General features: G+C 43.7%; 1 protein-coding gene across 1 annotated transcript; it reads right to left on the bottom strand.

Moving 5' to 3' along the window:
• Positions 1-11,526: 11,526 nt before the first annotated feature.
• On the bottom strand, positions 11,527-20,260 carry SOX7 (SRY-box transcription factor 7). Its single transcript, XM_020988907.2, has 2 exons — positions 19,744-20,260; positions 11,527-14,333 (listed from the first exon to the last, which is right to left on the bottom strand). Exons 1-2 carry the CDS (start codon positions 19,979-19,981, stop codon positions 13,402-13,404), a joined length of 1,170 nt encoding a protein of 389 aa, XP_020844566.1. The 5' UTR covers positions 19,982-20,260; the 3' UTR covers positions 11,527-13,401.
• Positions 20,261-24,776: the final 4,516 nt, after the last annotated feature.

Below are 24,776 nucleotides of genomic sequence, written 5' to 3'. Positions count from 1 at the left end.
AATACCTATATAGATTAATTATATTTAACAGAAAGTGCCCTGACTTTATACATTACTTCAAGAATCTTTAATAAGGAATTCACAAATATTCTCTCACAGAGCCTCTTCCAACAAACATCTGTGTGAATTCAAAAGGACTAAGGAGTGAGCAGCCCTATTTCTTTTTTTTTCCATTTTTTTTCAAGCAGAGAAATAGAGACATGGAAAAACTCAATTATTTTAACTGTGATCAAAGACTGACAAAACCAGCATTGGAAAACAGTTCCCATCAAAGACCTTCCATTTAGTTACCTTAGGTAAGATACTTCCCCTCTCTGTACCTCAGTTTCTCCACTTGTAAAAATGAGGAAAATTTTATCTGTCCCACCTACCTCACAGGGCAATTATAAAAATTAAATTAGAAGAGAGGATACTTTGAAGGCTGTAAATCACTAAACAAATATGAGGTATGGTGATGATGGTATTGGTGGTAGTGGTAATAATGGGAGTGATAGGGTGATGTTGGTGTGGTGATGGTGATAGGAGAGGTGGTGGTGTGTCATTAAGGGAACAATGATGATAGGGTGGGAATGGTATTAGGGATGGTGGGGATGGTGACATGGTGGTGATAGTAGGGTGGTTTTGATATGGGATGGTGGTATTCATGATGATGGTGGTAGGATGGTACTGATGCTGGTGACTGTGATGATGATCATGGTAGGAGTAGTGGTGGTGATTATGATGGGGTAGTGGTAATTGATGATAATGGTGATGAGAACGTGGATGATAATAGTGATGATGATGATATTGATAAGGGTGAGGATGATGATAGTGGTGATGAGGATAAGGAGAAGGAGGAGGACAATGGTAAAGATGGAGATGTGAGGAGTAGGAGTAGAAAGAGAACAGTGGTGGTAATCATAATGATAATAATGGTGACAATGATGATAATGATTTGTTCAGTCATTTTCAGTCACATCTGACTCTTTGTGATCTCATTTGGGGTTTTCTTGGCAAAGATACTGGAGGGGTTTACCATCTCCTTAAGTGACTTGCCCAGGATCACACAGCTAGTATCTGAGGCCAGATTTGAATTTGGATCTTCCTGACTTCAGGCTTGGCACTCTATTCACTGTGCCATCTAGCTGCCCCAAATAATAATGATACCCACTGTCTATGTATTCCCCCAGGAGAAAGTAACTACTATTTGGATTGAGTTCCCTTATAAGCAAATGCTCAAGTTACAATAGCTTATTTACTCCAAGTATCCTACCTCCCACCACTCTATGCCTCGAAAACCTATATTTTACAACCTGCCTACTTTGACACCTCACAGTTTAAGGTTATGATGGAAAGGACTTGGAAAGAGTCCCAAGGAGAACACTATAAAATGATTAAATGATAATTCCAATAATAATTCCTGTGGTTTTATTAGTATGTGTACCAGGTAGAAACTCCTTTCACAGAGGCAGATTACAATGTATAGACTTAAGAGTTAACTGAGTCTGGGAGAGGTCAAGTGGCTTTGCTAATGGTAAGGATTTAAACACAGGCCTCCCTGACTTCAAGTCCAGCATATTACCAGTAGGCCGTCTCTAAAAAGGCCTGGAATGCAGCATGAATAAGGAAGGTGGGTAAAAGACCTAAGGCGACAGCCTGGAAGACAGAAACTAAGAAGTCTTCAAGTATGTAATATACAGAATGTTGAGTCCCTGTTTCCCCATCTCCAATGAGGATGAACAAGAAGAAACATGCTCACACTGTGGCAAAAAGGATTAATATTAGCTAAAAGGCAGAACTTCTTGACAATAGGACCCATTAAGCATTAATCTATCTCAGTGAGGGCAAGCTTCCTTCCCCAGAGGCTTTAAAAAATAAAATGGAAACCAATCCATCAGCCTGGGATGAATTGTGAAGCAGCTCTGCCTCCAAGTAGCAAGATAGATTAGAAGGCCCTCTAAGGCCTCCTTCAAGCCTAGAGCTCTATCAATCTATTTTATTCCCATCAGTCAATAAAGTATTTATTAAGCATCTAATTTATGCCAGGAAGTGGGCTAAGGGCTAGGGATATGAAGAAACGCAAAAACACCAGGCCCTGCTCTCAAGGAGCTCACAATCTAATAGGGATGACAACATGCAGACAACTCTGTGTAAACAACTATAGACAGGATAAATAGGAAATAATCAACAGAGGGAAGGCACTAGAATTAAGAGATATTGGGAAAGGCTTCCTGTAGAAGGCGGGATTTTGGCTGAGACTTGAAGGAAGCCAGGAAGTGGCAATGAGGAAGGAGAACATTCCAGAGGGAGAGCATTGCAGGCATGGGGGACAGCCAATGAAAATATCCGGAGAGATGGAATGTCTCGTTCCAGGAACTGTAAGAAGGCCAGTGTCACTGGGCCTGAGTGGGGGTGGGGTGGGGGGGTGGAGTAGAGAGTAAGTTGTAAGAAGACTAGAAGGGAGTAGGGGGAGGGCGTGCTTTGTGATAAAGGGCTTTGAATGACAAACTAACAGTTTTATGTTTGATCCTAGAGGTGACTTAATTGAGTAGTGGGGTGACATGGTTGGATCTGCACTTCAGGAAAATCACTTCGGCCGTTGAATAGAGGATAGATTGGAGGGACAGGCAGACCCACCAGCAGGCTATTGCATTATCAGAGCATGAGGTGATGAGGGCCTGCACTACAGTGCAGTATCAGAGGAGGGGTATTTGAGAAATGTGGCAAAGGTGGGCATACTGAGACTTCATTCAGTGTCTGATGTCCCATTTTACAGGTGGCAAGATAAGTGGCATTATCACACTAGGGGCCTCTCCATGGTTGTCATTTCAGGGGGAAATCAGAGCTACTGTCTCCACATATTTTACCCCTGGAAGGTTTCTTAATCTATTTTTGTATCATGGATTTTTGTAGCAATCTAATGAAACCTGTGGACTCGCTCTCAGAATCGTGTTTTTCGATAATTCAACAAAATGCTAAATTTAAGTTAGACATTAATGATTCCTTCTCTTTTTGAGAGAAGGTACTTGAAGACTCTGGCTGATATCCAGGAGGAAGAACAGGGACATGCCATGCAGTGGGGGAGGTAGAGCTGAGAGAGCTTAGCAAGGAGCAGATATAAAGAAAACAATGTAAGGACGTCTCTAGGTGACATTGGCAGCCCTGTAGCATTAGAGGACTGTATTACACCTCCATGTGCAGATCCTGCCTAGTGTGTTCCTCCACATTTGTCCCCACAAACATATTCCCTCCTGCATGATCCTGACCTATGTCCACTCTTTCCACTGATGGTATGACTATTTACAGGAAAGCAAGTTTCAGGTTCTATGGCTACCCTTCTTACTATGCTAGTTTATTAGATGCTTTTACTTTGTTTTTTTTTTAAATTTTTTTTCCATATGCTTTTGAGTTGAAAATTTTTCTCCCTTTTTCTCCCCCCCCACCCTCCCCAAGACGGTGCACAAGCTGACATAGGCTTTACATTTACATACCCATTAAACATATTTTCACATTAGTGAAGTTGTAAGTAAAAATTAAAACCAACAGGAGGAACCATCAGAAAGATGAAACAAAACTCAACAGAAGGTAAAAATAAGTGAGAGCAATTCGACTTCCATAGTTATTTCTTTGGATGTGGACAGGATGCTTTTACTTTGAAATAACTGTGTCTTGTGGCTGACTAGTGAAACTATCCACATCAGTGGGGTTCGTGAACTATAATTTTGATGGGATGCAGATTCAGTGAATACATTGAAATTGGAATGGCTTTTCTGAGTGACCAGTGTGAAAGATAGAGATGCCCCTGGTGACACACTATACCCTCGTTGCTACTAGGTGTTTCTTCTGGGTACAAAAAGAACAAGTCTGATCTCTCTTCCAGGTAACAGCCTTAAAAACTTAACACAGTTATCATATCCTTCCTATGTCTTTTTTTTTTCCCCATAGGCTAACCAACCAGCTAGATGGTGCAATGGTTGGAGGACCAGTCCTAAAGTTAGGAAGACTCATCTTCCTGAGTTCAAATCCAGCCTCAGACACTTACTAGTTGTGTGACCCTGGGAAGTCACTTAACTCTGTTTGCCTCAGTTTCCTCATCTGTAAAATGACCTATAGAAGGAAATGGCAAACTACTCTAATATCTTTGCCAAGAAAACCCCAAATGGGGTCACAAAATGTCAGATACAGCTGAAAACAACAATCAACCTTTGTAATGTAAGCTCCTTCTTCAGGTGTCTGTATATGGAACAATCTCAATGCCTTCAATCCTCTTTGGTTGCCCTCTGATGAATGTTGTTTGGTTTATAAATGTCCTTCTTAAACTATAGCCTCTAGAATTGAACTCAATAATATTCTAGATGTAGTGAGACCAGGGCAGACTACAGTGAGAACATTATGTCTTTGTTCCTTGAAGCTATCCATACCTCTCTTCTGCAACTTAAGATCACATCAGCTTTCCTGGCTGCCGGGTCATAATGTTGATACATATTGAACTCAGTCCACCAAAACACCCCAATCTTTTTTCAGCCAAACTGTTGTCCAATAGTGGCTAGTCATATTTCCCGTACCTTCTACTTAAAAGTTGACTTTTTAAAAACAAATGTAAGACTTTACATTTAGCTCTATTAAATGTCATCTCATTTGATTCAGCCCAGTGTTTTAATTTATCAAGAACTTTTGGAATCCTGACTCTTTTAACTGACTTTGTTTCCCTCCTAGCTTTGTGCCATATGCAAACCTGATAAGTAGTCATCTATTCCTTGAACAGGGGCAGTTGGTGGCACAATGAATAGGGTACTGGAGTCAGAGACACTCATCTTGCTCAGTTCAAATCTGACCTCAGCCACTTACTAGCCCTGTGACCCTGGGCAAGTCACTTAACCTTGTTTGCCTCAGTTTCCTCATCTGTAACATGAGCTGGAGAAGGAGATGAAAAACCACTCCAGTATGTTTGTTAAGAAAGCCCAAGTGTGGGGTCACAAAGAGTTGGACATAACTGAAAAACAACTGAATATTCCTTTAACAAAGTCCCTGATAAAAATGTTAAATGGGGGCAGCTAGGTGGCACAGTGGATAGAGCTCCAGCCTTGGAGTCAGGAAAACCAGAGTTCAAATCCAGCCTCAGACACTTGACACTTACTAGCTGTGTGACCCTGGGCAAGTCACTTAATCCTGATTGCCTCACCAAAAAAAGCAAAAAAAAAGAACTTAAATAGCACAGGGTCAAGCATAGTTCTCTGAGGCCAGAGGGTCTCCACTAGAGACCTCCCTTCAAGTTGATATGGAATCATTAAATGACTATTCTTTATGCCCAAGCATTCAACCAATTCTGAAGCTATCTGATTATACTATTGTTTAATCCACATATCTCCATCTTTTCCACAAGAATCTCATGAGTTTACCAAATATTTTCTTTGGTTTTATGTCACCTTAATTTCCCAATATATCCCTCCCCCTTCTTATAACAACAACAACAAAATATTTAAACTGTTTAGCAAAACCAACCAACATATCAAATATTATTTCATTTGATCCTCACAGCAACCCTAAAAAGCAGAGTGCTATTATTACTCCCATTTTGCAGATGAGGAAACTGGTAAATAGAGGTTAATTGGCTTACCTAAGGTCGAAAAGCTAGTAGGTGTTTGAGGTAAGATTTGAATCGAGGTCTTCCTGACTTCTAGACCCAGAGCTCTATCAACCGTGCAACCTAGCTGCCCCTAACCAAGTCCAACATGATATAGAGTGTTCCACACCTGTGGTTCCCTTACTTCTGCAAAGAGAGAGTAGTGCCTTCTCATATCTCTTATTTGGGGGATTATTGGAGGGTTCCTGTTCTTTCCACTTAGCCCTGCATCAACACAGCACAACGAGCATGCTCGTAAGGACTCTACTCATTAGCCCATTACACATTACTGCAATCACTGTGTAGACTGTGTTTCTGGTTCTGTTCATCCCACCACATATTTTTGTGGTGATTTAGTTTTGAAACGATTTTCATATGCAGTGAGTGTCTCATCTGATCCTCAACAGCCCTATGAAAAAGGCAGACATGCCATTGTTATTTCCATTTTAGAGATGAGGAAACTGAGGCCCAAAGATATTCGGCAATTTGTCCCAAAGTCAAACAAGCGGTTAAACAGCCAGGATGAGAACTCAGTTTTCCTGGCTCTTAGTACAGTATCCTTTCTCCCTGAATGTTTCTCAAATAAACAGAGGCGTTCTAATCATTATAAGATACCTCATCAGTCACACAGATAGTGAGCTCCTATGGTGGGAGGCTTGGACTCAGTGTCCTTAGACAGTACCCAATGATGACATTGGCAAATTATAAGAAGAGTTGGGGAAATCTGGCCAGCCCAACCAGCTGTTTTGCAATCTGGGAGCTGGTTGAACCTCCTTATGAGGTTGGTGCTGGGGCTGACATGTAAAGAATACAAGCGCGCACACACACATACACACACAGAGTTGGCTAAGAATAGTAGGTAATAGATTGGAAGCTATGTTGAGCTGAGCTATAGAACATTACATTAATCACATGTAAAAGAAAAAGGACACTGCAGAGCTGAGAATAGAAGCAAGCAGGGAAAACCAGTTACTGAGAGCTGTATCCAGCAAAAATCAGGGAAGGCCATTTAAATCTGACCAGTTTTAGGAAAGAGTTGAGTCCCAACACTGGAAGGGACCTCAGAGGTCCCCTAGCACAACCTCCTCATTCAACAGATGAGGAAACTGAGGCCCAGACAGCATCAGTGACTTCCCTAAGTCCTTACCTCTGGACAGACTCTGACAGCTTTTTAAGTACTTTCCCAGACATTATTTCACTTTATCCTCATTGCAATCTAGGGAGGTAATAATAGCTAATAATAATAATAGCTAGCATTTATTATGGTACTTTAAGGTATGTGAAGCACTTTGCAAATATTATCTTATGTTATCCTCACAATAACTTTGGGAAAGAGGTGCTATTATTATCCCCACTGTACAGATAAGGAAATTAAGGTATGCAGAAGTTAAGTGATTTGCTTAGTGTCACACAGCAGCTGGTTAAGTGTCAGATTTGAACTCAGGTCTCCCTAACCACAGGTCCAGCCCTACCCACTAGGTAGGGATGATATTATTGTACAAATGAGAAAAACTGGGGCCCCCCAAATTGAAATTACTTTTCCAAAGTCATTCATTACAACTAATCAGTAACAGGACCATGACTCGAACTCAGGTCTGGATGGGCCCTAGCTCATTCTCTTTCCTCTGAAGCCCACTGGCCCACAAGGGGCCCTCTGGGTTTTATTCTCTCTCTTTAAGGCCAGAGTCCACCTGGGTGACTAGGTGGGGGAGACATATCTCAGCTACTGCTTGAAATGAGCATCACACGTAGGTTCTTCCTTTACAATGATGTCAAACTAAAAAACATCTCCCCCTCAGGTGGATTCTGTTGCCCCCTGTCATGTCCTCCAGAGATAGAAAAGGAGAAGGCAATCCTGTTAAGGGGACTTTCCCTCCAACCTTCTCATTCCCTCTACATCTTAATTATTTTCACACACACACACACACACACACACACACACACACACACACACATACACACTCAGATGAGTTGCTGACAATTGTCACCCAACCATGCCCAGGTTCCTGGGGGGAGTGGCAGAGTGGAGGAGAGGGAAGGGAAGGGGACCCTTCCTTTGAGATCTTGTCTTCCCCTATTAAAATGTAAGCTCACTGAGAGCAGGGACTGTCCTTGCGCTTGAATAAATGCTAACTGACTGACTGATTGACCAGCATCATGGCAGGAAACAGCCCCAGGGAAGCTGGGAGTTCAGACTGGGATGTAACCAGTTCCTTCTTGATTATTCAAAGGCCAGGAAATTGGACTTTTTGCTCCTTATGTAAATTGGGTCTAATAAAGCTACCAAAAGATACTTCAGTGAGAAACAGTCCATGCCAAATGGAACTCATATTGAAGAGACCCAGCTTTGAATCCTGCCTCAGACACTTATTAGCTGTGTGACTTTGGGCAAGTCATTTAACCTGTTAGCCTCAGTTTTCTCATCTGTAATATGGGGATAAGAATGCCTGTAGTACATATCTCTCAGGGTTGTTGTAAAGATCAGATGAGATCTATGCAAAATTCTATATGTAAGCTGTTGTTACTCAGAATAGGTTTGATTCTTTAACCTGTTTCTTAATCAAATTTTTGCAGGGTACAATATGTTTTTTTTAGTGACCCCCACATATATGAAACACAAGCTAATCACCCGAAGTAACAAAAAAGAATTTGTTATTGTACCAGGACTTTCTTCTCGCTGGAGGCATTGGTGCTTTTGACCCCATCTAAGCTAGGTAGTACAAAGGGAGAGAAAAGTATAGTGAGGCATGTATACCCATGAAAGCATGAGTAGGGTATGAACAGGGACCTAGGAGACTGCCTTGAGAGGGTTCTACTGTGTCCTGGTTCCTGACAGCAAACTGCCTTCAGGTAACCCCTTGGCAATCAGCCCTGGTAGCAGCAGCCAGGTGAGTCTGTCAAAGACCCAGGAGTCATCTATTTGCAGTGAATTGTCCTATCAGCCAAGACTCACAAGGAGCTAGCTATGACTGAAAAAGCAGAAGCATATCGGGTGGCAATTCTGCAAAAAGAGAAAAGAAAGCACCCTTTGCCTCACTTGGCCCCTACATGTATGCCAGACTACCTTTGTAATTTGACTTTGAGCCTACTCTCCTTAAGAATCCTATGGGTGTGCAAGGGGACAATTTGTCCCCAAGAGTGGGGGATGGGGAGGGATTGCTTTGTAAGTCTTGCTCTTGCTATACCTTCTTGGTAAATTCCCACCTGTAAAAACTAATTAATGTTAACTGATTGTTGGATGTTGGGAAACACATGATATGGAGACTTAGGAGCAACAGCATTAGAAACACTGGCTCCTTGGGGCCACCCCTAAAACCTTGAAGATGAATCATTGCCCTCTGGGAACCTAAGCTGCTCATCCAGTGTGAGTGCAGAGTTAGCCCAGAGGATATACTATGTAACAGCCATCCACAAGCACAAACATTTCAACAAAGAAGAGCAAGAAAGAGCATTGCATCCTCCTTGGTCAGGTTCCTCAACCGTAAAATGGCGATAATAATTGCACCCACCTCCCAGAGTTGTGAAGATCACAGGAGATAATAATGGTAAAGCACTCAGCACAGCGCCTGGTATATAAATGTTAGTTATTTAAGAAACTGCAGTGTTCTATTAGGTGTGATTCATTTTTCAAAAAGTATGTACATAGATACATAATATATATACAGGATGTCTCAAAGGTCCACACTAAGGCTTTTGGGACACCCTGTGAGCGCACACACACATACACTCTCTCTCTCTCTCTCTTCTCTCTCTCTCTCTCTCTCTCTCTCTCTCTCTCTCTCTCTCTCTCTCTCTGTAATTTAATGATAGTTACAAAATTGCCCTATTTCTGTCCCCTTCCGTGTTTCCTTTTCATTTCCTTCTGTACATTGAAAAATGTTTATGGATGGTCATTTTTCCTATATGTGACACTATATTCACTTTTCTCAGGATGAAGGGGTAGGGGAGGAGGACAGGGGAGCTGAAGGAAGGGTGAAGGAACAAAAAAGGAAGAACAGTATGATTGTCTCCCATCACCACCAGTCTACCTTGTGATTTCCCTGAAGACCAAAAGAACAATGCAATGGCAACCACCACCATTAATACCATCACCCTTCACAGTGAGCCCCCAAATCAGAATAGATTTATCTGGAGAAGCAATGGCTTCTGAACAGTAGATTTTAATATCCTTTCATCTGTCTTTCCTGTCTTCCCATTACCACCCCAGACTTTGTCTGAAAATACAAACCACAAATAAGTGGACATTGCAAAAGCTCTTCTAGTCAGCAGGTGGTGCTGCAATCTATCACTGTTAGCCAGGTGGCACCCAAGAATAACAAGAACTCATATGTTCAGGATCATACGTTTAGAGCTAGAAGGGACATCTGAACCAACTCTCTCATTTTAAAGATGGGGAACTGAAACGTCTAGAGAGGATTAGTGTCTTATCTACTGTCACACAGATCAGGAGCTTCAGAAGCAGGATTTGAACCCAGGTTCTCTGGCTAAAAAGTCACTACTTTTTCTTCTGTGCCATGATGCTTCAGATAGAGAATATTTTAAAGACAACAAAACATTTTCCCTACAACAAACCTATGTGGTAGGTGTTATGTATTAATATCACCCCCAGTTTACAGAAAAGAGAACCAAGAACCCAAAAAAGGGTATGATTATATAGGTATGAAGTGCTGAGTTGAACTGCATTACAACCCAACTCATCTGACCACAAGATCATAGATTTAGAGATAGAAGAGATCTTAGAGGCCATCTAATCAAACCCAACTCTCCCATCCTACAGATGAGGAAGCTAATTCCATGTCGAGTGTTCTTTCTATGCTCTGCTGCCTTTCTTTCCAATCATTCGCTAATTGATTTGTTTTTCACTTTAACTTTAGGTTCATAACTTCCTATTAGGTTCATAACTTCCTTGCTTTTCTTTTACCTTGTTGTATAGTTGTGGTGCATATTATGTAGTCATATACAGCCATACAATGCACTGTAGAAACCCTAAGCCTGGACCAGCTGATCTCAACAACAGGCAAGCCTATCTGTGAGTTCTAATTCTGGCTGACTCATTACATGACCTCAAGTTGGGTGCTTCCCCTCCCTAAACCCTAACGACACTGCCCATGCAACAGGATAGAAGAATGATCGAGCTCCTCCTGGGCTATGGGCAAGAAATGGTCCATAAAAATGTCTACAGAGCTCCTTGTAGCTATAAAGAGCTATTAAAATGATGATTAATCATTATCATAATTGGATCATAAGTACAATGCTAGTTTGGGCCCTCCCAGGACTTATTTTTCAGTACAGCAGGGCCTGAGGAAAACAAGTTACTGAGTTCAAGTAGGTGACATCTAAGTTGCTTCTTTGTGGAAGGGCCTCATCTAGAGCTTTACTGGTCATAGAGAAGTATTCTATAAGGAATGTATACCTCCTAATAATTGGAGTATCTATTCAAAAGTGGAATTAGCTACCTCAGAAAGGCTCCTCTTTGGCTGAGGTCTTCTGACCAAAATAGATGACAACTTATCCAGTAGGATATAAAGGAAAATCTTGCTCAGATAAGGGCTAGAATTGTTATGGTGTCTGAAGTAATCTCGTACTCTGAGCTTTTGTGAATCTGGTTGTTCTGTGTATACACACACACACACACACACACACACACTGAATCTGGCAGATGAGATGATTTTCCAATCTAAAATAATAGTGTTGGCTGATATTTTCGGTAAAGATGACCTTTTTTAGTTTGAAATATATATATAATAGCCTCGATTCACTTTCAATGTGCAAACTCTTCTGTAGACCTTATAGGAATGAGTTTCTTCTCATGTGCTACTTAATATCCCTATATTTCAGACCTATGCTAATACCATTCTTTTCAGGAGAATGTGTTGGGATTTATAGTTTTACCTGGCTTTATAAAATACCACAGCAGTTGTAAATATAGCCACAAATATTTTATTTTAAAAAAAGTTGACGTAGAAAAGATTTTGACTAATAATACATACAAAAGTTGCACACGATAAACACAATAAATGTTTCTCTCATGAAAACCTTTTTTTTTTTTGCATTTTGGGGGGCAAAATTATAATTCAAATGGTAAAATCATCACGGTAAAAAAAAGTGTTTATTTAAATTAAATATTTCAAACAAACATATCTACATAGCTGTTCCAAAGCAAACTTCGCTCTTATAAAAGATGGAACATTTTAGCTTAATAACTGTAGTGTTTAAAAAGATAATTAATACACATTCAAGATTGCACATCAGTCAATCGTAGCTACAACTACTTATTATTTATTATCAAATTTCATATGCAGTAATAACATGAAGATTAATCATGTTTTATAATTGATTTACAATAAAACTTTTCATGGAAGAAAAAGAAGAAACTTTAACAATACAAAATACAAGGGGAAATTGAGGAAGATATATATATAATCAATTTACAGTTTCCTGATAAGCAATAATACACTGAAGGTGAAAGACAAACAGTGGTCTTGTTGCTTAGTGTTGAATATTTTCCTTCAAAGGAGGCTTTGGAGAAGGCTGGAAATGTCTGTAGGATGGCACCAGGGCTCATAAAATCTTCTAAAGTGGGTGTCTATATTTCCTTGGGAGGCAAAAGGAAGGAAGGAGGCATGGAGAGAAGGAGAAAGTAAGCATGACAGAGACAGAGATAAGAGACAAGAGAGAGGAACCTTCCGATACAGAAAGGACTATAAAAAATATGGCACATGGATCCCCATCAATCCCGACATTGGAAGAAAGTCAGTTTGTTTGGTCCTAACTTGCTTCATGACCCTTCCAGTGGTGGCAGACTTGGGGTTTTGGTGAAGGTATTACAAAACAGTCCCATACATATGTGTACCTAGGTATATAAGACAGTCCAAGTATTATCCTCAGATATACACGTGATTATGTTTGTTTTCATGGATTTTTTATTTCCATAGACCCATCCAGAAATATGTAAAACTACCTTTAGTTTTCTGATCTTCCTTTCACCTTTGTATTCTTATTTTCCATAAACCTTCAACCAACAATTTCCCAAATCATGTAGTTATGGTTGTTGATTTAATTTGGCTTCTTTGACAGATTTTTTTTTTAAAGCAGAAACTTAAAAAATAAAGCTAGCAGAATGCAGAGAGCACTGTTGAAAGCATAATTCATTTTTGTTTTCTAAGTGGCTGGAGGGAACCTTGGGGGATCACCTTGACTAATGATCTCATTTGACAGAGGAAGAAACTGAGGCCTAGAGCCGCTTAATGCTATCTTGAAGGTAGCTTGTCTGTTAGCAGAGCTGTTACTGGACATCAGTTTTCCTGATTCCCTGTCCACAGCTCTTTACACTATGCTGACCTGGCAATCAATGCTTTTTGTGCTGATCTTCTGCAAGCCTGTGTCTGAGGCAGGAAAAAGAGTACAGTGGGAGAGTTCCTAAAGATGGAGTGGAGCTGTTATATTTCATATGATGGGAAGAAAAGAGGAAAGTCAGAGAAAATTTCAGTCTTAAATAGCATCTGTAGGAGACTTACATTGACATGTTCATGTAGTAGAGAGAATTAAGAAGCAAGATTCTCAGAGAGGAGGCTGAAGGAAAGTGGAACTAGTTGTCAAGAAGGCAAAGTGGATCGGCAAAAGAACATTTATCTACAGGACGAAGTAGATTCCAATCCATCAGCTTTGACCCGGACACATTCTGAGGGAAGGCTCAGAGGCGTTGCATCAAGGGAAGCTGTTGGTAATACTGTTTAGTCTCTCCGCTCGGTTCAGTCCACACAAAGGAGAAGGTCAGGAACTGCCTTGTGCACACCGGCCTAGGAGACACTATAGCTATTGTAGTAGGTTGCCGTGGCATCAGCCAGGACTGAGATGAGGCTGGTCTCTGTGGGTCCCCCTGGTGTCACCTGAGAGGCTGGGGCATGTCCATTGATAGTGATGCCCGCTGTGGAGTCTGGATGGCTGGGAGTGTTCAAATACTGGTCAAATTCATTGCGGTCCATGTCCCCCAAGAGTTCCACCTGGCTCAGTTGGTCTAGAGCATCAAAACCTGGGTGCTCGGGGGGAGGGGAGAGCTGGCCCAGATGGGCATGGAGGTTGGGGTGCAGAGCATGGAAGGCAGGGGGAGAGTAGTATGCTGGGGAAGGGGAGCAGCTGGTTACCGAGGGGATCATGGAGACGCCCGGGGACTGGGGGAGGGCGATGGAACTCAATGGGTGATTGCAGTGGAGGGGGCTGGACATATATTCTGGAGAGTACGTAGCTCCTGGGATGTGTGGGAGACGGTGGGAATGAGAGTGCTCTTCCTGGCAGGGGGAAGAGAAGAAGGTCTGCTCAGGCTCCAGGACATCCAAAGGAGACATTTCTGGTGGGGTGGGCAACCCATATGGGTAGGCATCCACACTGCTAGTGGAGCTGCTACCGCTGGTGCAGCTGCCGGTGGGCACCTCCTGGTAGCAGCCCCGGAGGTTGGGAAGGGCTGTAGCCGGGGAGTACTCACCATGTTCTTCCTTCTCCCCCACAGAAACCCTGCTGCCACACCTCTTGTCTGGGAGGGAGTTTTGGTCCCGAGACAGGCTGCTCAGCAGGAAACCTGGGTCCACCCGTTTGCAGATGCGCTTGAGCTGTTTCTTTCTACGGGGGCGATACTTGTAGTTGGGATAATCCTGCATATGTTGTACCCGGAGCCTCTCAGCTTCATCTACATATGGCCTCTTCTGGGAGAGGGTCAGAGCTTTCCAGGACTTTCCTGCTCGGGGGGAGGGAGGGGTAGAAAAGGCCACTTTTAGGGTCCTTCACAGTGTGAGAGGTCAGGTCTTTGAACAGCCCTCTCCCACACAGTTTGCACCAGACAACTCCCACAGACCCAGCACTGCATGCACCACCCAGAGCTCAATCACACCACTCTCACACAACTGAGAAACACAAACAAGGCACTTCACATGCCCTTCCCAGATGCCCCACGCACACTTCCCAGCACAAATTCTTCATACACACCTACAGAATCCTAACCTTTCATATTTTTCCTCCCACAAACACTCCACATGAAAATCATGAACACGCACGCACACTACTCACACATCATCTCATACACAAAGGTATATCAGGTGTGGGGAACCTGTCAGTCAAAGGGCTGCACTTGAGGACCTAGAGGGTCACACACAGCCTCGAGGCCACAGGTTCCCCATCCCTGGTAAAGGTAATATCCTGTTTCATTGCTAAAAGACCAGCTGAACTTTCTGTAGCTAAAATTATTTTTAAAATGCATTTAATTAAGGCCCTGCTTACATTCAAGTGTCAACTCTAATCACTTGAGAATTTAAATGAGAGTTACCTCCTGCCTTCATGACTAAACATCAGCTATTGTGTCCTTAGATTTCCACAAAAATGTGTAAATATCAGGCATTTTACAAGTAGGAAATTTCAGACATTTTACAGGCAGGAATTAAGATTGAATCAGTCAAGGCATAGAATTGTACTTGAGTTAGAGGATCTTTCTTCAGGATATTAGTGGATCCGGAAATCTCATTAAGGTGGGCACTTCTTCCCAATTATGCCTATCAAAATGTCATCTTGAATGTAATAAATGATTGTCCTTCACAGTTGAAAGGTAAACAGGATTCTAGTCCACGAATATGCTAGTCACTCTTCCCTAACAGGAGATTAGACTCTGTCTAGACCTAGATGAAGACTGCAACCTGTATTCCAATCATCAAGACTGCCTTTAATTCATGGGCTTATGGGAGCTAGATTGAGGACAAATTAATTCCATAATCTAACTCCACAAGTAACTAGATATTTGGCTTCAGAAGCAGTTGTTTCATCTCCCTGGGTTCACTTCCCTTGTCATAAAATCAAGCTACTGAAGTAACATCCAGTTCAAAAATATACTTCTTGCAAGAATGCTTCCCTGATTAACCTGACCCCACCCAGTCCAATCATCTGGTCTAATCTCCCAATTTTATGGATGAGACCAAGTTCCAGAAAAATTAAGCGACTTGCTTCATGGAGATCATACAGTTGATGGACAGTTTAGCAAGGAAACAGGTTAGGTATTGACATTGGCAGGCAGAGCGACCAGGAAAAAAGTCTTAGTAGTAACACAACCAAGGAAATGCTTATCCTGCAAAGTTAGTCAATAAACATTTATTAAGATCCTGCTATGTGTCAGGCACTGTGCTAAATGCTGGGATTTCTTTGTGTAAGAATGGCAAAAGATAGCCTCTGCTCTCAAGGGACTCATAGTCTAATAAGAAGAACCCCACCTTCCAGGCTTCAGCAAGTCCCTCTCTACCTTTCAGAGAATTTGCTCACTGAGTAAATAGCTCAGAAAATCAAGTCTTTCCCTTCAATAGTTCAGTTCCTGAGAGCCTGAGCACTGGGCAAAGGCATGCATATTATAAATAATGATCTAGAACTCTGTTCATGGTGCCGGGGTGGGGACCTTGCCTCCACTGTCTCCCAGTGAGGAAACACCCTCTACCAATGAAGACCAACACCTTCTGCTATTCACAGCCGCAGAGAGTTGCCTGTGACCCTGAGAGGTTGTGATTTGTCCTAGCAAAGTGAGCAGGTCTTGAATACAAGTCTTCCCAACTCTGATGCCAGCTTTCTATCTTCTACTCCATAGGTGTCAAAAACATGGCCCCCACAATACTCCCAAGTATGATCCAAAGCAGATTAAAATGCAATGGGGGACTATTTAACAAAGTAAATGAAAATACAATAAAATAAAATATAGATATTGTTACATTTTAAAACTAAGTCAATATGTGCTGCACAGGGATCCTTATGTACAGATTAATGGTCCCCATTTCTATTTGAGTAGACCCCACTGCTCTATGTGACACTGCTTCTCACTGTAAATATAATTACTAAAATACAGATTTACTGTCCTACTTAATAACAAGGAGGAAGTGCTGTATGGAGATAACAGCACTGGTGTGGTGGAAAGAGCCCTGGACTAGGAGATGAGAAATCTGGACATCTAGCTTTCTGCTGGAGCTCTGCCTCTAACTAGGTCTATGATGTAGGCGAGGGTATTTGATCTCTCTGAGACTCAGTTTCTTCAACTGCAAAACATGGAGGGTTTAGGAGTGGCTAGGTGGTAGAGTGGATAGAACACCAGCCCTGGGGTCTGGAGGACCTGAGTTCAAATATGGCCTCAGACATCTGACACTTACTAGCTGTGTAACCCCGGGCAAATCACTTAGCCGGGATTGCCTTGCCAAAAAATATGTTCTAAAATTCCACTGCTAAAATAGTATTCTACTCTACTAGATAGTACTGCTTTAGTTCAAAACTCTGTGAATTCTGCCATTAAAAGAGTACTTACTGAAGATGTATTTTTCATCCAAACTGTTAAAAGAACTTTTATCTTCTTAGGGTCCCCTTAAGGGTAGTGGCAAATACAGGATGTCAGCCAGACCAGGGCATTTTTTCAGCCATCCTATGCCAACCTAAGCACTGTGCTTTGCACTTAATAAATGTTTGTTGAATTGATAAAATGAATTGTAGGCACAGGGTACTGGACCTTATCAGGAAAATACTAAAGAAATGAGAAGTGGTTTTTGCCTGAGGTTTTCCTAAGGACCCTTCTAGATTTGATCCAGTCATTTTAAGTCATAGGTTGAACTCATGCAGGGGACTTCATTATGTTCCAGGCTCTGTCATTTTTCTCCAAGTTGCTTGGAAGCAGTAATGGATGACCGAAAGCCCAGAGTCTCTGGAGCTAGCAGGTGGGTCATGGTTCAATTAGCACCTCTGAGCTAGAACTGATTTGTCCTGCCTTCTTCTAAAATTCAGAAGTGGGACTCAGTTGGATTTAGCCAGCAAAGATTAGGTTGTTCACAAATTTCTAGCATATGAAATGGTCAAAACTCAGAGGGAAGAAGGAAGCTGCCCTGTCCACAAAGTCCAGGTCAGTATTGGAAAGAGATCTGACGCCTTTCCATTTTAACCACTGAAATAAAACTCCAATTTTACAAAGTCCTCGGTTCAAAAATTAGAAGCAGGGAATCATAGAATATGCATACTGAATTGAAAGAACTCCCTAGTCTTCGATTTGAATGAAATAGGCCTTAAAATGAAGGATGGTAAAAGGAAGGAGATTCGCCTTCTCCAGAAGCAGAAGTATTTGATTACAGTGCATAAAAGAGAGAAAGTCCTCATTTTTTTTAATATAAAAAAGAAAGAAAAACAAAAGAAAACAAAACCCCACCTTTACATTAAAGATTGAAACAGGAGTTCTTAACCTGGTGTCGGGATCTTCTTGTTTTTAAATATTTTGATAACTATATCTCAGTATCATTGGTTTCCTTTGTAATCCTACGTATTTTATTTTAGGGATTTAAACATATTTCTGAGAAGGGTCCATAGGCTTCGCCGTACTGCTAAAGTGATGACCGATACACACACATACAAAAAGGTCTAGAACTTTTGGTCTAAAGAAATGCAGCCTTTTATCTTCGAGTGGGGAGATCAAAACAACAGCCTCTTTCCCCCCTGTACCTCACCTTCCCTTCACGCAGACACCTTTAAAAAGTCCGAGCCTTCTTCGGACTCTCCATGGCAAAGTCCCAGCATCCAAGGTTCCCTCCAGCCCACACCCTCCCGAATCCTTTTCATAATCTTAAAGTCCCGCAACAGCCCGAGAGTGCTTTCCCTGCGTCCTTCCTAACGGCCTCCAGCCGGACTGTGCCCTGACCCTCGGACCACTGGAGAGACCAGAACGGCTCGAGAGAATTCGACTCAATCTGCGAGTCGGGGTCCACACCCCTACTCTAATCTACACATTCGGGTAACGAATCTTGCCAGATTGTCCGTATTTCCTTTCCTGCTCTACAAATGTTTTGTGTGATCAGTAATCTATAACAAATGCTTACCCCCAGGTGTTACTCCGTTGCTAATAATGTTTGTTATTATTCAAACTGTAACAATACTTCAAATAATGTGTAAGGAATAATTACTTTCCGGCTCTTGTGTGCCTATTAGTCATCTAGATTGACAGCGATCCATTCCCTCCGTGTTTCGGTTACAAGCTTTTTCCGTCCTTCCTGGTGAGTTCGTATCAATAAAGCGGCTTCAGTTTCTAACTCTGCTCGGAGTCGTCCGGCAGACTTTGCCAGAAACAATAGCCGCCCCACACTCCTGACTGGATGCGTTGCCCGCTTAGAGGGCTAATTTGTGGATGCTTTTGTTAATTAGCACCAAGTACCATCCCGCCCTCCACAGCCCTACGGCTGGGAGGTGAGTGCCAGGGACTCAGAGAGCCTAAAGCTCCTGGGTTCTGGAGTTCCTCGACTCTCAGGCCAGTCTTGCATGCACAGTTGTTCGCGTTGCTCCCTCACTTCGAGGTAAGGATTTTTTTTTCTTTTCCTCCTTAGAGGAAAGTGTTAAGACACAGTAGCTGGCATATAGTAAGCGTTTAACAAATGCTTGTTGACTATGAGTGCCTGCAGTTTTATTCAGTCCCAGAAGTCGTATTATTTAGTTCCTGAAGTTGTGACTAAGCTATGTGGGGGGCTCTCTTCCCCTCACCTGGGTCAGTCCCTTCTTCCTCCAGTTAGTCCCCCCCCCCCAATTTCTTGTACCTCGACCCTCCCCAACCCCTACCTCCATCTCCCAGAAAACACCAGCTTCGCTTTCAAATGCCTCTATTCTTATCGTGGATCCGTAAGTTCACTGTATTTCATTTTAAACATTCACACAATAATTGTATTTGTCCCTCCCCCCCGCATATTTTTCCAGGACCCCAAAACATACAGATACAATAACTATTTCCAAAATATGCAGACTCTTAGGACCCATAAACACACACATACACACGGAGGAGTGACTTTTGCCAGCTTTAACACAGAGACCCTACCTCCCCCATGCCCACGTTACTATAAAGATCTCTCCATCTCCCGCCACCTCTGCCGCCCAGTACTCCCATCTACATATCCTACTGTAATCTCAGTTTCTCAGTTCCTCTCTCTCTCTCTCTCTCTCTCTCTCTCTCTCTCTCTCTCTCTCTCTCTCTCTCTCTCTCTCTCTCTCACACACACACACACACACACACACACACACACACACACACACAAACACGCGCGCGCGTGCGTACGCAGCACAAGGCAGTACTTGGGAAGGGAATCTGGCGGGTTCACCCCTGTTCTTACCCAGCATCTTGCTGAGCTCCGCGTTGTGTAGGTCGGGGTTTTGCACGGCCAGCCGCTTCCTCTCGTCCTTGGCCCAAACCATGAAGGCGTTCATGGGCCGGCGGATGCGACTCTCCGCGCCCTTATCCCCCGGGGTACGATGGGCTGCGGGCGACGCCAGCCCGTCGGAGAGCTCCCCGTCCAAAGCCGGGCATTCCAGCCCGTCCGGCCAGGGGTAGGCGCCCAACAGCGTGGCCATGGTCGCCCAGACTGCTCGCTTGGCCTTGACCTCCTTGGTTAGGGTCGGCTTGGCTCTGACCCTCCGGCGCCAGCAGCCCAACTCACAGGATGGCTCACACGGGTCAGGTCGGGGGCGCCCCACACTCGCCTGCAGCGGCCGGCCTGTCTTCTATATATCAGCTCCCGGGCTGTCGCTTCCTCCAATGACACTTAAAGGTGCAGCGGCTCCTCCTTCCATTCCGGCTAACTATACTCCCTCCCTAAGGGCCAGGGCCCGTGGAGAGCTGCTCCGACCTGCCACAGAGGGGGGAGGTGGAGAAAAAGAGGACCGACACACCTCCAAGACTAGGCAGTCCCCTCCCCGCCCCACCCCCTCCAGGCCCGTCCCGTTTCTCTGAGCTCAAGCTCCCGGGTAGATCTGCGAGCTGCAACGCGGGCTACTCCATGAGTTTCTCTCCTTCCTGGACAGGACAATGTCTGAAGTGTTACTCTTAAAACGAACTTTCTTTTTTCTTTTGGCCTCAGCCTACGGAAGGGCTCGTGGGCTAGACGGCAGAAGACTGAAGTACAAGTGTTACTACTTGTAATTTGACCATGGACAAGACCCTTTGAGCCTCTGGACTTCAGTTGCCTAGTCTGTAAAATGGGCATAATAACACCCGCACTGGCTTCTTCATTGGTTGTGCGAAAGAATGAATGAACAAATCATTCAGCATTCATCTGTTAATCTCCTACTATGTACCAGTCACTGTGCTAAGTGATAAAGACAGAATCAATTCTTTCCACCCAAAGCATTTTAAAGCGCCTACTACCTGCAGAGGCTCGGCTAAGCGCTAGGGGCCTTTCTTCTGGAGCAGTTCCCCAGGCTTCCCCTCTCCACCCCGGTGGGCTAAAGAAGAGGAACAGATCAGAAGCTCAGAAACATTTTTTCTTCCCGCCGTCCCCTCCCTGAAGTACTCCCCCGCTAGAACCCAGGAACTGAGCATCTTTAGACCATTTCCCGAGACCTGGGCTCTAACCCCTAAGTGCACTGCCACAAAGACTGCATTAACGAACACTAGAAGTGTCCGCATGATATAGAGGACTGGGATGGAGGGAGCACTTCGCCCCAGCCCCGTCAATCACCAACCCAACCAAACGCACACCGCCAGAATCCCAGGCCCAACTGAACTCCAGCACAGCCCCAGACTTCCATCGAGACACAGAAGTGTCTTACCTTACCCCCCAATCCGAGAGCTGAACCCCGTTCTTAATTTAAAACAAATCAACGACAACATCAAAGAAGAGAAGGCCCACCAAAACTATTAAAACCGGAGTAGAAGTTTATTTCTAAAGAACAAAACGGGCAGGACAGAGCTATTTTTCGAACCAGATCTGAAGAGAACTCATGCTTCCTTTGGTACCGTCAGTCTTCGTGTAGTTAGGTGTGGAGCATCCCCGAATGACCCTTCCTTCACCTTTTCTACTCCTATAGCACAACTCTCTACTCACAAGACTTGAAGTGGGAGTCTACCCCAAGATGATGCCAGAGGATCCAGAAGCCAGGAGAACCTCATCATTCCCTACCTTCCCACCCCTGCCCCAGCCGCTCACAATTATTGGGGGATCCTCTATCTGGGTTGGTGTTGGTGTAGGAGACCCCATATCACTTATCTGTGACTAAGGAGTGTGTTCATTCTTGGAGGGAATGGGATAGAGGTGGGTTTCAGTCTCTCATTCTCTTTCTCATTGTCTTTTTTTCTGCTTTTCCCTCTAGTTTTCCTTCTGAGGAGATTCTAATCTGTCCCCACTTCTGTCTCTCATTGTGAAGTCAGGCTTTCCCTCTCTAAACCCATTTTTGCATTTTTTGGATATTGTTACTGTTAGTCACACCCTCTCAGCCTGGACAGGAGATCACCCTTGCCTCTCCAGTCCCGAGGGCTCCTTAAATCCCTTAAAGCAGAGAACTGGCCTCCTGGAAGAAGCTGCTGATGCACACAAGATCCATTCACACATAAGGAATATAGATGTGACTCTGCTTCCTAGCCAAATGCCAATCAAATGCCCAAAGCAGGAAAGGGCAGGTACCTTTCCAAAGGAAACTGTTCTGAGACTGATTCTAATCCTTGTTCCTTACTTGACATCCAGAATCTTAAGCACATTAGGACTCAGGAGTTAAAGGCAGCCTTAAGACCCCTTAAAGTGTTATAACTATGTAAAGATAATACTGGTAACATTATAAATTATCAAAGCCATTCTGTGCAGCCACAGGGATATAGTAAGCCTGCATATTAAAATATGTATGAATTCTTTATGTAGTTTACAAAAGATATAACTGCACGCATAAATGCTGCACAGGGAATGTGGAATGGACTTCAACACTGCTCCTTGGCAAAGATGGCATCTAACCCCACAGGATGTGCATTTTTAGCCATATTTAAAGGATGCTCTGTATACAAGAGTATGTCCAAACAATGGTGAATCTATAAAGAAACTATATATTCCATTCCTCTAGATCTGTTTATTTTTGCATCCTATCAGAAACATGGAAACAAGGAAGTCAAGAGACCTGTTTCAGGCTCTGCCCCAAATTCATCTAAGCAATACCAGGCCATCATCATGCATAGAGGAAGAGGAGGAAGAGAAAAGGAAGAGGAGGATGGAGGAGGTGGAAAAGAGAGAAAGGGAAAAAGAAAAGGAGGAGGGGAGGAGGAAAGGAGAACAGAAGAGGACAGAGGAGAAAAAGGGGGAGGGGAGGAGGAAAAGGAAGCTGCAGTAAGGAGTTAACTAGCACTGGTGGCAGTGTGGGTTAATGAATAAAGGGCCTACCAAGGAGCCGGGACACCTGAGTTCAAGCCCATGTTCAGATGCCTGAGTGACTGCACTTAACCTCTTAGCAGCCACAGCCAACCATAAATGATGAGTAAGTGATGCTTTGCAAAAAGAAGAAATGTCCAAACTCTAAACGAATGATCTGGAATTGCACCACTATAAAGCTTCCAGGTTTGCAAAGCACTTTATACACATTTCTTCATCTGATTCTCACAACTTTACTGAGGTACATTTGACCGATGTGGAAACTGAGGTTGAAAAGAGGTTAAGTGCTTTGCCCACAGTCACACAGCCAGCACATGTGGGAGGTAGGATTTGAACCCAGGTCTTCTGGATTCTTGGATCTACATAACCTCTAGGGTTCCTTTCAGCTCTGAAGTTTTCGTATTCAATGATCGCAGTCTTCAGATGAGTGAAAGACTGTCAAATGGACAAGCAATTAGATTTAATCTGAGTCTCCTCAGAGGACAACTGGGACCCAATGGGGGAAATTACAGGGAGGAGGAGATAGGTTCATTTTAAGGAGAAGAATTTCCTAACAGTTTGGAGATGCCCCAAATTGGAATGGATTGTCTTGTCCGGTAGTGAGCTCCCTGTCCCCGGAGACGTTCCAGAAAGGGATGGACTACCCGGGTAAGGATGTTTAGAGAGAATTCCTTCATTAAGTAGGAGGTTGGATGAGTCCATCTCTTAAGTTTCCTTCCACATCTAAGAACCTACGGCTGTCCTTGGATAATTCTGATTCCTGCCTCCTCTCTTCCATATATATATATATATATATATATATATACACACATATATATGTATATATATATATACATACACACACACACACATATATGTGTATATATATATATATATATACATACACACACATATATCAGATTGTCCCTGTCTGCACTCCACTTGACCTTGTTTTCTCCAGCTCATATCATGTTCAAACAGGCTCCATGGCCCTTTGTCCAGAGTGCTGTAGATTTCTGTCTCAATGTAGGAGGCTTGGAGTCCCTTCCAGCTCTGAAACTGCAAGATTTTAGGACTGACTGCTCAGACAGCTTAGTTTTCCCTTGCCAGAATGGGGACCCTTTCTTGCGTTGGACCCTTACGGATGTTTCAGACTAGGCCGGACTATGGAGCAAAGGAAGTGCTCATAGAGGCACAATCTGCAAAGTCAGAGGAGACAACAAGGTGGGGGAGGGCGAAAAGAGTCAGCAGCCCAGGTACCTCCGAGGCAACAAAGACGTGTTGAGCATTCCTGAACACCCAATGTAATCGATCATCAGGCAGATCCTCTCTGGGCATAAGGAGGGTGGGGGGTGGAGGAGGGAGGTTTGTTCTCTCTCTCTCTCTCTCTCTCTCTCTCTCTCTCTCTCTCTCTCTCTCTCTCTCTCTCTCTCTCTCTCCCCCCCACCCCCGGAAAGGGACTGGAAGAAGGCAACCTAAACTCCACTCCAAAGTCTCCTTACTTACTATTCTAGGTCCTTTCTTCCAGGAATCCTATTTAAAAAAAAAAAAAAGGAAACGTTGAGTAAGTCCCTGTCTCCGGGCTGGCTGAGGGGAAGGAGCGATGAGGCAGGGGTAGCGCTCATCCTCAGCTTGGGCGGGGGAGCGGGGAGGGGTGGAGGGGGAGGGACTCTGGGCCTTCGGGCCCTAGGTCCAGCTCTGGCGCCTGCAGCTCATTCTCAGATCGGGAATTTGACGAGGTGTTGGGAGGAGACGGGGGTTGCAGGGGACAAACTTCATCTTTGGTGCTGTGCACTGAGGACTGTGTTGGATCTAGAAGAGAGAATCAATTTCCCAAAGAATAAAAAGAAAGTCCGGCCCCTGGAGGTACCCTTGGCTCTTCCTGCGGAGCTCCGCCCTGGAAAAATTAAGCTCGGGCTTCGGGCCATTGCAGGACTTAATAGGTTGGGTTTCCCACTCTCCAGAGGGAAGGAGGGTCCCCAGATCTCTTTCCCAGAGCAGGAGGAACATCTTCTATTACGCACAAAGGGGAACCCTGC

Source organism: Phascolarctos cinereus, unplaced genomic scaffold, assembly GCF_003287225.1.
Source record: "Phascolarctos cinereus isolate Bilbo 61053 unplaced genomic scaffold, phaCin_HiC Scaffold_2;HRSCAF=192, whole genome shotgun sequence".
Lineage (NCBI taxonomy): Eukaryota > Metazoa > Chordata > Mammalia > Diprotodontia > Phascolarctidae > Phascolarctos > Phascolarctos cinereus.
Note: the sequence above shows the minus strand (reverse complement) of the source record. Positions and strands in the feature narration are given on the sequence as shown.